Source organism: Parambassis ranga, chromosome 24, assembly GCF_900634625.1.
Source record: "Parambassis ranga chromosome 24, fParRan2.1, whole genome shotgun sequence".
Classification (NCBI taxonomy): domain Eukaryota; kingdom Metazoa; phylum Chordata; class Actinopteri; family Ambassidae; genus Parambassis; species Parambassis ranga.
In genome coordinates, this window is record NC_041043.1 from 702273 (window position 1) to 717406 (window position 15134).

General features: G+C 39.1%; 1 protein-coding gene across 2 annotated transcripts; it reads right to left on the reverse strand.

Annotated features, from left to right (window-relative positions):
- Nucleotides 1-2240: 2240 nt before the first annotated feature.
- Nucleotides 2241-10205, reverse strand: LOC114429178 (microtubule-associated protein RP/EB family member 3-like). Of its 2 annotated transcripts, XM_028398073.1 has the most exons (9): nt 10117-10205; nt 8217-8284; nt 7214-7341; nt 6980-7125; nt 6209-6368; nt 6077-6118; nt 4429-4565; nt 4059-4211; nt 2241-2375 (listed from the first exon to the last, which is right to left on the reverse strand). In XM_028398073.1, exons 3-9 carry the CDS (start codon nt 7332-7334, stop codon nt 2310-2312), a joined length of 825 nt encoding a protein of 274 aa, XP_028253874.1. In that variant the 5' UTR covers nt 7335-7341; nt 8217-8284; nt 10117-10205; the 3' UTR covers nt 2241-2309. The 2 variants fall into 2 exon arrangements, with proteins under 2 accessions (XP_028253874.1, XP_028253875.1); XM_028398074.1 differs by lacking the exon at nt 6077-6118.
- Between the last annotated feature and the right edge of the window lie 4929 nt (nt 10206-15134).

Genomic DNA, 15134 nt, shown 5'->3' on the forward strand with positions numbered 1-15134 from the left:
CGTAATCGCTTATAAGAAAATAATCGAATAAATCAGGCATTTTATTCAGCAAATACACATTTAGGACTATTTAGAATAGATTTTATAGACCAAACGATAAACCAACCCCTGTCTGAAGCAACATTTATCACTAAAATCAAACACATCCACATTTATCAGATAAAATATGCTTAGAGCTGATAGTAATCTGATTAACAAGGTTGATTTCTTTTTAATATTCCATCAAATAGGCCCAATTGGTCAAGTTACTGAAAACAAAATCCCAAATATTCACAGGTTTACAAGCTTGTCTTGGACACAATAAGTGATTTGGAGATGACTTATTTAAAGAACGTGTATATGAATTTAGGGGTTCACTGTGCTAGATGCTCTCAATAAAATGATGCATTTGTCCTGCACTAAATTTTTAATCATTTATAATCTAGAAAAACACACAAAATCTAAAATGACATCTTTTTGTGAACCAGAGGCTGTTTTCCTCACAGGCTATAAATGTTAAATGTCCTCTTTTCTGTAAGTATACTGCCTCATCCCTGGGTGGTTGTACCACTATCACTGACAAGTGTCAGGTCCATTTACACCATAGACCTGCTGCAGTGTTCTGTCTGTGGAACAGATGGTAAATGTTGGCTGCAGCGTAGCTCAAATGAGTCACTTAGCATTTGGCACAAACCCCTAGAAGCTAACTCAAGACCTTCTTCATTCAATAAGTGGAAGTTTTACCACTGATTGAACACAGGCATCCCGCTGAATCAGGACATTATTATTATTATTATTATTATATTAAGGTCTGTACATAAAACACATTATTTTCTAGTACAAATGACATCTTAGCATTGTAACGGCAGCCCTGAAATGCATTGGGAAACAGAGCAATATGATAAATAATGAAGATTAAACACACACACACCATCATGCCAAGCATCACACAGTTAGCAGAACTGTTACATTTCTTGAACCTCAGAGCTTTATTTCATTCCAGCAGTAAATCCAATGATGCAAGTTTATCACATGGCTGCCATGGCAACACACAGTGAAAGAGTTTTCTACTCTCACTAGTCCAACTAAAGTCAATCACACTAAGCCATGCTGTTGATGACAATAAATCAAACCGTTTGTTCTTTGGCAGCCACTGTGGCGTTTTAACGCTATGCAACATATAAAAACTCAATTAAATACGGCAACAGAAGATTAATGTTAGCAGCTAAAATGTTTAACTCCGTTAACATGGTCAAACATTAATATGTAGAAGTGTCCATCTGTAGTCTTATTCTTTTTACATTTATTCATTCAAAGAATTGAAAGCTTGACATTTGTCTGATCAAAAGGTTTTTCACTGAGCCTCTTACTTGGCCATTGAGCAAGTCAATGCAAATAAAAAACAATTCTTTAAAATAAATCTACAAAATATAAAATTGCATCTTCCTATATCTTTCTGGCTGCAGCCAGTCACTGCATGTTGGCATTTTGGATCATTTCAGTCATTTTGTTCCGCTACATTTAGTGCACCTTTAATCTACCCAACACATTTATTTTTTTTCAGAAACTGTATAGAGCAGATTTTAAAAAAAAGACAAATAAATAAAAACATAAATACATGGTGCTGTCTCCTAAGCAAGCTGTCAGGGCAGTTTTATAAACAAACCCCTACTAGGTGGAGATGAATAAGAACGAATCTGTGGTGTGCCGACCTCAGAATGATGACTTCTTGACAAATGTACATGTGAGCAGTTGTAAGTCTGTGATATGTCTGCGGGCTAAACGTTCACATGTGTCATCAAATGCAATACAGTCAAAATATATCCACGCGTGGGTCTCTCACCTTTTGTAATCTCACTCAGCTTAAACATCATAAAACTGATCACATTATATTCAGCAGAGCACTGATGCATGTGTGTGCATCTGTGTGTGGTTACCAATCCAAGTGCATGGTGAGAGAAAGTGACCTGGCTCCTTAAACAGCCTCCAGTGCTGCACCCCTGTAATCTCATTGCTGTTAACCTTAAACCTTTGACAGACCAGCAGGCTGAACTAGCACTTCAGTGCAGCAGTCTGCTAACAGGTTAGAGTAAGTCGAGAAAGCCTAGCCAGGCTTCTGAGCCCTAGTCCAGACAGGTCTGGTTAAGTGTTCTTTAATAGTAAGAGTCTGGGAAGATAGGCTGTTCATCAAATTCATCATGAATATGAACAGCCATGGATAAGAAGTGGGAAAAGGGGGAGTTGTAAAAAATAAGAGGGTCAAAAATGATGTAATGGTGGGATTGAAGGATGAAAGGTCAGGAGGTGATAAGAGTGATGAAGGGAAGTGTTCAGAACTCTTCCTGGTCTCCTCGGGCTTCATCAATTTCATCCTCCTCTGGTGGTGCAAATCCCTCCTGTAAAAGCCACATATCATCAGTGGTTGGAGCCTTGTTAGCTTAATCCACCCATTAAAGAAAGACATTCAGACAAACTGCAGTTAATCTTTCTTACAGCTTAAAACTTTATGACCCACTTTACAGTCTGTAAGACTTACACAGTCAGTAGTAAAGTAGTAGTAAACTGCACGTCCTCATAAATGTGCTGATGCCTGGACTTCTTTCTCTTTTGTAACAGGTCCACACTAGTCAGATTGCTGTTGGGAGCTTAATGCAGGGGCCAGATTTGATTATGCGAAAGTGTCCGAGGGCCAACAGTCCCTGATGACATTATATACAGTAACTACTTCATTTCACACAGCAAACAAACAACATTTAAGCATTCAGATAAACATACAGAATTTACAGCATAAATGTAACTGTGTGATTGTGATAACTGAGCAACAGGCCAGTTATTGACACTACTGTGAGAGTGAGATCTAATTATACAGCATATGGGGGGTCTGGTTTAAGAGCAGTAGATGTAGACTACATAGGTGGGAGTCATTTAGTGCTGAGCTCAAGCAATTCTTGTTTAATTTTATATAATGTTTACACAGGTTTGCGGTACATGCAAACAAGACTTAAAGATGTATTGACATGAGATGCGTACTGAAGTACGGCAGATTAGTTTGGAGAGAAGTGCAGCGACTCACACTGTGTACAGTTGGCAGTTTAACAATAAAGAACGTTAACAAACAAAGACAGACTGCTCATTGCTACACTGATAAAACTTCACAGTTTATAATGGACAGTCTGCTCACACGAATGGAGACAAACAAGTTCATATTTTCTTTACATATGTCGCATTTTTAGATTTTATCGAGCCACTGGTAACAAGGCACAGAACTCTACATGTATGGCACAGACACTAATAGCAGGTTGTATGTATAAGCATGTTCAGTCTCATGGTGAATTGTGTCGAAGTGCTGAACCGGTGTTGTGTACAGTGAGCTGACAATGGTCTGCTCAGAACATCACGTAAATGTTACACAATGAGTGTACGTAAGAATTGTTTTTGTATGATTTATTGTGTTTAGCTAGGAGGTCAAAAATAACACGCTGGACTTTGGACACCCGTAGCTTACTTAATATGTAATTTTACAGCACTTCGGATTAATGTCAGTGTTTCAAAAAGATGCTCAGTGTGCTTCAGTGTGGCTCTCCTATTTTTGTTTATATCCCTTATTACAATCGTCACATCATTCTGCAGTGTCTAGGACTGACTAGCAGCATCTATCATCTATTATCTTGGTACCTCAGCAAAATTCCTAAGGGTGCTTTGAAAGCTCACTAAAAAAATTAGTGATCATCAGACCAGGCTTATTATAGTGCTAACTGTTATTTATTTTGGTCACTGCATTGCTGAACTTCAAGCTATTTTTTTATATTTTTCAGCATGCTAAATCAATATATCTGACAATTAATTAATAACTAATATTCTCTCTCATATTATAAATGTTGTTGTCCACAATCAGGAGAGGACAGATGAGACCTAAAGGTAGATTTTAACAACTATCTGGAATTCTAACTGGCTCAGTATAAGTGTCTGATAAGGGACGATTACAAGGCAAGGTGCACCCTGGAGATATAAAATCGAATAAAGTTGCTTAAAAACTTTAAAAAGGCACGCCCATATTGTGTTACTTGGACTGTATTTACCTCTGTAGCATACAGTATGTCTATGATTTTGCTGAGGACTGGGCTGTTTTCATTTTCATTCTCCTGGCAGATGAGCTCAATGTCTCTCAGCTTTCCAAAGTAGAAGTCCCTCTCCTTCTCTAGTCCATCTATAGTCAGCTTCAGATCCAACACCTATGACCAGATACAGAGAACAATGATTATTGTGGAAGTTCATGAAAACTTTGTACAGAGCAGGAACAAATAATCCCCATAAGGTCACCTTACTGTTAATTAAAACCAGTTTCATAGTATGAGAAACTTTAAAACCATCATGGTGAGCATCAACCATTTGGTGAGCAACCAGCAGATTAAACAACTGGACGGTCTGAAGAGATGAGAGCAGTGGTACCTGCTGGTTGAGCTCTATGAGCTCAGTGTCTCCACCGTTACGGGTCACAGGGATGTTCCTGCGGGCTGCTGCTACATTGATCTGCCTCTGCGGGGTGGGGACACTCTTCGGTGCTGTGGGAGATGTTCTCATGGGGCCTAAACCAGAGAAGCACACATTTATAAATCTATACTGGTTTGAATACTTGCTAAAGCACTGTGTCACATTGAGTCTTTGTCAGTCGCTTTGAGACTTAGGCGGACTACATACTGCATGATTTTATGCACAATTATGGGCCCAATTTTCCCGTAATCGGGGTAGGGGGTGCATGGTCTGATTTGTGGCTTCATTTTGTCTACATAATCTGCTCCTGATCAAGTCAGAGCCTCCCCAATCCTAAATTATAAATATTTTAAACATGTTTGATAGTATGACTACTGGTCATACTGCAGCAGCCAATAACAGCAGAAGACTGGGAAGTTCACAAATCTGGGGGCAACCAAAACACATGATGCAACTAGGAAAAGGATATATAGATCTAAAAAAACCATGGCAACAACCCAAGTGCTTTTACAATATGTCTAACAATGCTCAGCTGACAATGATAATCATCCTCACATTTGTTTTTCTTCTCAAGCTGATGCAAGTTTCTGTGGCACGAGTCTGTAGAATCTATGCAGTGAAATCCACTAGCAAAATCAACTAGTGTGCATTAGTTAAAATCAGTTGTACTTGGTCCTGTGTGTGTGGTCCCCTACATTTTTAATTTGAAAAAATGCTCTGGTGCCAGACTTAACAGATTCAGTCTTCATTTGCTCATATAGCTGTATATTGCTTTGTATGATTGTTGTATATCCTGTTGGATGAACACACAGAAGTACTGTGCTATATATATGTTCTTATTATGCAAACATTGAATGAGGTTTGCATAAAGGTGCAGTCTCTGCTATTTTATGCAAATAACACAGTAGGTGTCGAGTATGACTCGCCTACTTATAAAACTCCAGGAAACAGGCTTATTTCTTCTAATTTCATGAATTTATAGTAGATTCCTATTAGATTCCTATGTCTAATCCAGGTTACTGAAACCAAAGACATTTACATGTACAGTAACCAGCATAGTGTAATTTCATATCCAAGTTAATTGCATACATGTAAAGGCACAAAGATGGAAATGTCAGAGCAGGACACACACATGCACACACACACAGATTCAGACTCTCAATAGAATGTTTTGGTGGACATTCTTTAGCAGGTTTGAGCCTATTTTCATGTATAAGCATGTTCATATTATTACTTTTAATAATGGGTGTCATCACCACAGTTTGAGACCAAAACATAGATGATGACACACATCCTTACTGTCCACTGATTAGAATCCCACTGAAAACTAGTCTGCTTAAAGCAGTAGCAACAACTCGCTATTTATTAGACATTTTCTTTTAGTTTTCTCTTTTCAGCACTTTGTACATGGAGCACTTTTACTTAAGCAAGAAAAATATTGTGTAAAATGCTCAAGAGTGTTTGCTTAAAAGATGACTGCTGCTGCAAACTGAGAAACAATCCCCCTTATCCGAATGATGCCCACAACCAGCCAGAAACCCATAGTTTGAATAAAGGTAAGCAGAACCATGGACAAACACACACATGCTCAAGGAGGTAATGTTACCTGAGCGAGTGGGTCTTTTAGGTTTGTGATGAATGGGTGCACCTGGGTTAGAATTGGGGATGTTGTTGTATGAAGAGGTGATGAAATGAAGCTGACACACACCACACACACTTGTGATTAGCCATGTTATACCTGGGTTGGGTGGAGGTGGTGTTCCTTCCTGGCCCTGTCTCATCAGTAGAGGGTCATATTCTTTCCCATCATAGTTAGCATCAAAGAACTTCTTAAACCACTGAAGGAACTCAAAGTTGTCCTGGAACCTTCCTTTCACCAACCTCTCCACAGGAATGATCTCAGAGGGACAAACAAGGAGAAGAAGAAAGACATAAATGGAAAGAAGGTTTTGTTTTTATTTATTTTTTATTTAACATTTATTTAACCAGGTAAAAAACCCATTGAGATCCAGATCTCATTTACAAGGGTGACCTGGCCAAGTGGTCAGCAGCACACGTCAAGAACATTAGAAGAACATTTCAAAGTTGGCAAACAAGATGAAAACAGTTATCCGAGCAGTAAAAATAAGTGCAAAGTTCTTTCTTGTGAAAGAAGTTTTGACCTAACTGCATGACGAAAATGTCAACAAAATTAAAAACGTCACTATATAATACACATGTTTTTCTTGTACGTTTTTAATAGTTTTTAAATGCACGTAAACTCACTTAAAAGGCACCTGACTTTCATATTAGAGCTGTAGTAATATATGGAGTCTATATAATATTGATAAAAGGATCAATGTTTGGTAAAAATCTGGATTATTTTAACAGATAAACAAAGCACACTTAGCCTATTTCTTAAAGCATGCTAACTGCTGTCTCTTGTGTCAATGCACTGCTTTAATAGCTGTGCCAACAGAGAGGATGATGTAATCTGTGTGTGTGTGTGTGTGTGTACTTGTGCTCTAACCTTGTCCACGTTCATTCTCTTGAAAGCAGCCTGTAAGACCTTGAAATTGTGGATGTACTCATGCTCCAGTTTAGCATTGAACTTCACTTTCTTCAACAATATGCACCCTGGAAACAGCATGTCCATGAACTGGCAGTAAGCACCACCTACAAAAAATACACCAACACATATAGTATACATTTCCAATTAAATTAATAGGTAAAGAATGGTTGCTGTGTGTGTGTGTGTGCTTACCCGAACAGAGCTGCTCGATCTTTGTGTAGGTGAGTTGTAGAGAGTCGTTGACCCATGCCAGCATGTCATGACGACTCAGGTTGTCTACGTTCATAGACGTGGAGTAGACATTCACCGCCATCCTCCAGCTTCACACAGAAACACATATACATTTGTATTATATGCAGCAGGTGAATGAACAGCCATGTTTCTTTACAAATAAAGACACTGAGGAAAAAGAAGTGTCTGATACTGGATGCACAAGACAATGTCACTGATTAACACTTCAAAGATAGACTGTCTGCTTGCATAACACAAATCTTTTCAATCAATATATTTTCCAAACCTTGGACCAAAGTTATGGTAGAATATGACAGGAAACAGCATCATCTTGTGTAATAAAGCAAGGACTGTCTGAATGTGTGTGTGGACGTGTCTGTTCTGTGCTGTTTTTATCCAATCTTCACACTTGTTTTTGACACAAAAGTTATTTTCTGTTACGTCTTCACAACAGAGAGACAATCAACTGTACCCTTGTAGTATTTATTAGCTGTCACTGGTGATTATAAGGGTGATCTTAGGTAGCATTACACCAGCTTCTTTTGGTGTTTGTAAGTCAGCAAACATAAGCAAAGATAGCATAAAGAAGCGGGCTTTACAGTTATACCACAACCTCTGTGGAAAAGAGGCTTTAGCCATGGCAGGTGTATTGTTAATGATGCAAGGGCGCATGTGGGTTCATGTCACTGTGGTTATCCTGTAATCATCCATTGAAGGACTAGCAGCAGCGCAGTATACTGTGCTAAAATATTTTAGGATTATAAGACTATGATAGGCTACAAATAGTCTATAATTGGAAATGCTGCCACAGCTGTAAACCACAAGCAGACCTTTTCAAGTATAACATTTATAAACTAGTTAGGAAGCAAACTGTTATTTAAATATAATGAATTGCAATAATAATATATGATCTGTCTAATGAGGATAACATGTCAGATTTGGATGAAAAAAAGACTTTACTTACTTGTGCTAGCTGTATGTGGGTGTGTACTGTTGAGAACTGGGTTGTGCTTCTACACCTTAAAGAAAGACCTGGAGAGAGAAACCAATACCAGAGTGAATGTCAGTCATAAAAGCTACTTTTGTGGCAAAACCATCAAAGGAGAAATTAAATGTTCCCCTTTTAAACAATTGTGGAAAATAGATCAATTAATTGTCTGTGCATGGTTTCTATAGAGAAGCTGTCTGACTCAAGAGCTCCTCAACAGGTCCCAAAGACATGTCCCACATAGACTAGCAGTCAGTCACTAGTTCACTCACTAATCTCTGTCTCAGGTAATCCTGTTAGCCCAGGTTCAAAATGCTCTAACCCATCACAGTTTAGCCCAGATCAGCACTAGATGTGTCTAACAGGCATGAAACCCCAATACAGCAACAATCCATCACAGTAACAGCTAGAGATAGGGAATAATCCAACAATGCTGCAGCATTTCCTGTGAACTGACAGCCTCCAAAGTAAACACTATACAGGATGTTGTGCTTAACAATCACTTCCTGAGCGCCGGGCTTCACAGAACTAACACTGTACAATAGGCAAATGCTGCTAATTTGGCTGTGGCTTGCAAATATTTATTTATTTATTACATTCTTTCAGGGGCTAAATCCACACTGTAACATACAATTATCTTATTCTTATTTCCAGAACATCAAAGCCATCTGATTCATCAACTGCCTGGTTATTAGTATCTTATACATTTTTAATTTCTTCATTTTATAGTTTATAGTTTCACACTATAAACTAAAATAGCTCATACATTGACAGGTAAGTGTACAGACAACAAATTGTGGCTCAAAAATTTAATTTATTTGCTACAATAATCAAATATAAATAACTCAACAATCAATTCTATTTATTAATTAATTTAATAACTTTAATTGATAGTGCCATGTGTTTAGATTTAGCTTTTTAATTGTGAGGATTTTCTTTCTTCTTTTACCCTATCTTTCCTTTAAGACTGTGCTATTACATGAATGTATGTGATTGGAAGCAAATCTGAGAACCTGATAGGTCACAGGAATATTACAGTGCCAAAATATAAGATTAGCAAAATAATAAATGATAATAATAAAAAGAAAACGAAAAAAAATGCAGACTGCAGAGCTTCATAATACCATTATAACTGACTAAGTTATTCCCCTACAAATAATGCTGATAATATATAATGATATAACCACTGAAATAAATTAAAAGAACTGTATAGAATTCGTATTTTTAGTTATGTAAAACAAGCAACATGGAAAATTTTTACTCAACTTTTCTTATATAAATAGTTACTAAGGATTAACAGACACGTTTTTAATCCAATAAAGAAGAGGATTTTAAATAATGTAAACTGTTGTGTGATAGCACGCGCACATAAAATGTAATATAACAACACGTAAATCCCTGTGTGGTAATAACCGTGCAGCCGGTGTCGGTCTGTTTCCCGGCTCAGCTGGGTGTTTTGACAGCTGACCTTACAGCCGTTTTACGGTGCGACAGGCACCGCTGCCTCTGTGACTGGCCAGCTAGCTCCCGGCTAACTACTTTACTGCTAATGCTGCTAGTCGAGCGAAATGTCTGTTTGGCTGTTGTTATTGAATTCAATGGATTTCCAATGAATGTAATTTCACCGCAGAGTTGTGAGTGAGCTTAAAATACACACAAGTGTGAGTGAAAACAGGACTTTTTTAGCCTGACGTTACCCCCCTCTGGAGGCCTTTTCGATAATACACATACGCAGGTTACCAATGAAAGACCAGCTGTCACCTACGGGACGGTTCGTGTTTATCCGACACATGAATGAAAGCAGACGTTAAATAATAATAATAAACTTCAGCCCGTAGTGGTGATTTTTAAGTGAAGCTGAGATGATATTACTTACTGAGGCAGACACCGTCCCTCTCTCAGCCGTCCCGTTGTTTCTCTGATGGGCTTCCGTTGCTATAACCCCGACTGTAGCCTCAGCAAGTTGCGCGAGACTGCCTCTACAAGCGCTGCACATACTGCGCATGCGTAAGAGAGTGCAGGTTTCTACATTAGTTTATGTGAAACTGTGCCCATTGAAGCGCCATGATGGAGACGGTGTCCGACTGATTGCAGCCCTCGCTGCAGGACAAATACTCGAATCCAGTCTGTGCTCGTTTATTTGATATTCACATGTAAATACCAATACCAATAATAATAATAATAATAATAATAATAATAATAATAATATATTTATATTATAAATAATACAAAATTCAGAAAATCATTTTTTTTATTCGTGCGAAGGTATTTGACTTCTTTATGTTTAATTTATAGCTGCTTGCTGGAGTCGTGCACATGACATAATAAAATAGTTTATTAAAACAGACTGAGGTTTCCACCACGCTGCAGCAGATTAGTGTCCTGTAGGCCTACACTGTAAAAAGGGGAATTAGGATTGAGTAGGATTTAATAAATAACTATTAGTAACCTATACATAATAAAAAAGAGTGTGTGCAGTTTGAAATCAGGCTAAATTAAAATCAATGCATTTGTATGCTTTATTAATTTATTCTACTCAGGTTTTGATCAAGTAAAATTAGCTCTGATACACTGAGAGGTTAATTAGATTTGATCAGAAATGCAAAAGATGCAGAAAATTGATGGATTTTACTCATTGGGAGCTATTTGGTTTCAATCACTTTAACTTCCACCCTGTTTCTGCCCACTGCATTTTGCGCGGCCGTCCTCACTCTGCAAGAGCTGCAGTCATCCAGCTTTCGACAGGTAAGACCACTTTTGTACTTTACTTTTGTAGAACAAAACGTTTCTTAGCCACTTCATGCAGCAGGTGGCTGTTGTTTTGCTGTACAACGTACCTACTTTATTCACCGCGCTGTAAGTTTGAATGTAGCTGTATAGTTATAGGTGAGCCCTGTAGCTAGCATGGCGTGGCACGAGAGTGTTATTTCGCGACCAAGTAGCCGATTTAAAATAGTGTTAGCATGTTAGCGTAGCTATCACTACACAGTGTAACCACGTTACGTGTGTGTGCGTACCTACAATGTTTGAGAGGGATTGGAGCAGGAGTGAAATCCACATTAAGGAGATGCTTGTGTTATGCATAAGATGCTCCACTTTAGTATGTGCCATGTGCTTGTTCGCGTTTGTTGTGTACGTAGGAGATGTGAGTGCTTTGATAACTCGGACACGTTTATGCTAATGTCAACAAACTGAACCTGTTTGTCTGCGCAGGTCTACATGTCCCCACTGGTTCGCTCCTCGGTCAACTCGCTCTAACTTCACCTCAGTTTGTGTTGCAGTGCTTATGGCTCGATCACAGTCGCAACTCTAATCCTACAGGGTTTATTTGAACGCGTTTGTTAAAATAAATAAATGAAAACTGGATTGATTGATTTATAGACTGTCAACCTTTTCCTAAGTGATATTCAGATGAATTTTGAGATTATACAGTTTAACAGGATTCATGTTCAATAGTGCTTGAAAGTGTAAGGCCATAATGGTCATACTAAAAAGACAGATCAAAATGTTTTCCTTTTAAAAATGTAAGAACTATAAGTCTACTTGTATTATTTTGGTCTGAATGTGTTATTTTCATTTTGTTGTCTTTCAGCTTCAGGACAAGTTTCACAGAATCACCAAGGTGCTCCTGGAACCAAAGTTCATGTCAAAGCTAGATGAATACACTCCCAGCTTCCTGTCTCTCTCTTCCATTCCAAGGGTGGAAATGTTGGGCTGAAGTTGCAGGCTGCTCTCCCTCAAGGTATTATTCAGTGTGCTTGTTTGTTAATATTTTACGTTTATTTCCAGTTAATATTTCAAGTTATTTGTCGTTTAAAAACTACTTTAATATGAAATTTGCAGAACTAATATTGTTTATATCTAACACGTGTGGAACTTTCTTTGAGGGCAGCCTCCAGAGCTGAGGTTGAAAAGGTTAGTTGATGCTTGATTAGGACGTCTGACTTCCTGGGGATTCAGCAAGTATCCTTATTAACTTGATTCGGTTGTTTAACAATGATATAAGGTACTTGAAAAAAGTACAACTTGTTAGATCAAAGTCTGATATCCCTTACACAAAAATCAATAAAGGTATCTGATGTGTCCATTTTCCTTAAAAGTCAGCATTTTGTAAGTAACCGCGTGACAATAGGACTGTATAACCTTTTTAACCTATTTGACCAGCTTGCACCAGAACAGCATTGATTTGGATTATTAAGAAATAACAACATTTAGTGAGTGGTAATAGAAAATATTTATTATTTTTGTTTCAGGCTCCTCAAAATCAGAGCATCGACATGAGAAGGGAGGCTGTCATTGGCTGCTGGATGGTGCACATGGGAGAAGCCACAGAGCAGCTTTTCAAAGAGTATGATGTAAGTTAAAGCACATTCTAAAAAGAATAATGTTGATTCTCTGCCATAGCTTCTAGTCCCACCTGGCATGTCTTCAGTTCATTTAAAGCTAAGTAAGAGTACTTTCAGGTCAAACTTTGACTTGGGACTCAGGAATACTGATTCGGTTTTTCTGGTTGAAATACACTATGTTTGGTTTGTTTCAGGATGATGATGGAGACGGTGTGTCTAAAGATCTTGCTACACAAAGGATGAAAATCTACAATACCAAGATTGATGGCCTAAGAGATGTGCTAGAAGGTGTGAGGCTTATGTAGTGGACCTTGCATTTCCCTTTCCCTTTCCAAGGAGATCAGGTATACTAACAAAGTTTTTCAGAAACTGCTCCCTGACTTGGACTATTCCAGGCTGTCCCTAAAAGTGAACACAATTTATGTAAAAGCAATTTATGTCAAGAAAAATAAATTTTCTAACATTTTTATGTGTGGTTGTTTGTTACACATAGTATAGTATTTGTGTAGATTATAAACAAAAAACTGTGGCAACAAAGTGTCCTGTAGTGCAAACTAAATCTTAAATTTAAATCAATTTACCTTAGAAATATAGTATATCTAAATACAAACATGTAGTAAATATTAATTGAATTTGCTGAGATTCTTGTCAAAATTAACTGATTTTTGCCACGAGATTGATTTGTACCAACTAGATATACTTGAGCATACCAAAAAATAGAAAAAAAATCTTTTTTGTTACAGACAAAGAAATCAAAGATAAATTGAAATATGAAATAGAAATATATAATAAATGTCTAAATACCTAGATAGAATTTAAATCCCTGAGTTGTGTCAGCATTGTCCTGCAGATGTTAAAGGACCTCATCTGCCTCAGAAAGTAGAGGCGACTCTGGCCCTTCCTGTAAACGGTGTTCACTTTCTTACTCCAGTTTGTGGTCCAAGTACATTCCCAGGTATTTGTACTTCTCCACCACCTCCTCACTGACACCTTTGATGCTGGTAGGGGTCACTGGAGCCTTCCTCAGATCCACCACTAGTTCCTTTGTTTTTGTCACATTGAGCAGTAGGTGGTTGCTCTCGCTGCAGGTGACAAAGTTATCCACCACTAACCTGTACTCCCTCTCATCACCACCACCATCCAACCGCTGCCACTGCAGAGTCATCAGAGAATTTCTGGAGGTGGCAGGTCTCTGTGCAGTAGTTGAAGTCTGTGGTGTAGAGAGTGAAGAGGAAGGGAGAGAGGACGGTCCCCTGTGGAGCCCCGGTGTTGCTGATCAGTCTGTCTGACATACAGCTCTGTAGGCGTACATACTGTGGCCTGCCAGTCAGATAGTCCACCATCCAGGACACCAGTGGGGCATCCACCTGCATCGCTGTCAGCTTCTCAGCCAACAGGGCCGTCCTGATGGTGTCAAAAGCACTTGAAAAATAAACAAAACATGATTCTCACAGTGCTTGCCGGCTTATCCAGGTGGGTGTAGACTCTGTTCAGCAGACAGCGTCCTCCACTCCACTCATCTTCATAATGTGTGACGTCAGAGCCACGGGCCTGTAGTCCTTCAAGTCGCTGGGACGTGGCGTCTTTGGAACAGGAACGAGGCATGATGTCTTCCACATGATGGGGACTCTGAAGACTCAGCCTGAGGTTGAAGACATGATGAAGTACTCCACTTAGCTGGGGCTCATGCCATCAGGGCCTGCATCTTTGCCTGTGTGGAGTCTCTGCAGCTGTCTTCTTACCTGCTCTGTTTTTGATGGTGATCGGTGGAGGTGGGGAACCAGTAATTCCCAGGTGATGACTGTCAGCCGAGAGGTCTGAGGACGAGGTGCGAGCAGGGCCATCTGGATGAGCTGTGGGGGAAGAGAGTCGTTAGCAGGGTGAATTGGGGTCACTGTATCAAATCTGTTAAAAAAAACTGATTCAGCTCATTGGCCCTTTCCACATTCCATTAACTCCACCACTGCTGCTCGACCTGTAACCAGTCCTCATGCCACTCCACACCTCTCTTGTGTTGTTTTGCTGAAGTTTCTACTCCAGCGTTCTCCTGTACTTCTCCTTGGCCTCCCCGATTTTTATTCTCAGGTCCTTCTGTGTAGCAAAAAGCAAGATGTCCTTCTTGTGAGGCTGGCAGAGTGCATCCCAGTCTGTGCACTCAAAGCAGTCCTGCATGGCCGCCTCAGCCTACTGTGTCCACCTCCTCACACTGCTTGTGGACACAGGCTGCCGCCGGACAACAGGCACATACCTTGTGAGTTGCTCACAAATTAAAAGTGCTTTGTAAAAGACACTTCTGCCGGAGATACCTGTGATCAATAACTGTGCACCCACTTTAGTCACTGTGGCCCTGTGACAAAGCATGTGTTTTGTTTTCTCTGTCATCACACAGCAGATGCGATTCTCCGACACGACAGATAAAGAAATAAAATCATCTAAAAGTATAACATATTAAGTGAAACAGTGATGCTCCTCTGTTAGAACCTGACTGATCTCCAGTACCATGTGCGTAATTACGCACAACTCTCTCTCTCTCTGTGTGCAACGTGGC

Excerpts from the sequence above, each read along its gene's own strand:
- LOC114429178 (XM_028398073.1), bottom strand. The coding sequence starts at position 7,334 with ATGGCGGTGAATGTCTACTCCACGTCTATGAACGTAGACAACCTGAGT. Across the intron at positions 6,369-6,979 it reads AGAGAATGAACGTGGACAAG|ATCATTCCTGTGGAGAGGTT; the intron begins GTTAGAGCACAA and ends TGTCCCTCTGAG. Across the intron at positions 4,212-4,428 it reads TCATAGAGCTCAACCAGCAG|GTGTTGGATCTGAAGCTGAC; the intron begins GTACCACTGCTC and ends ATCTGGTCATAG.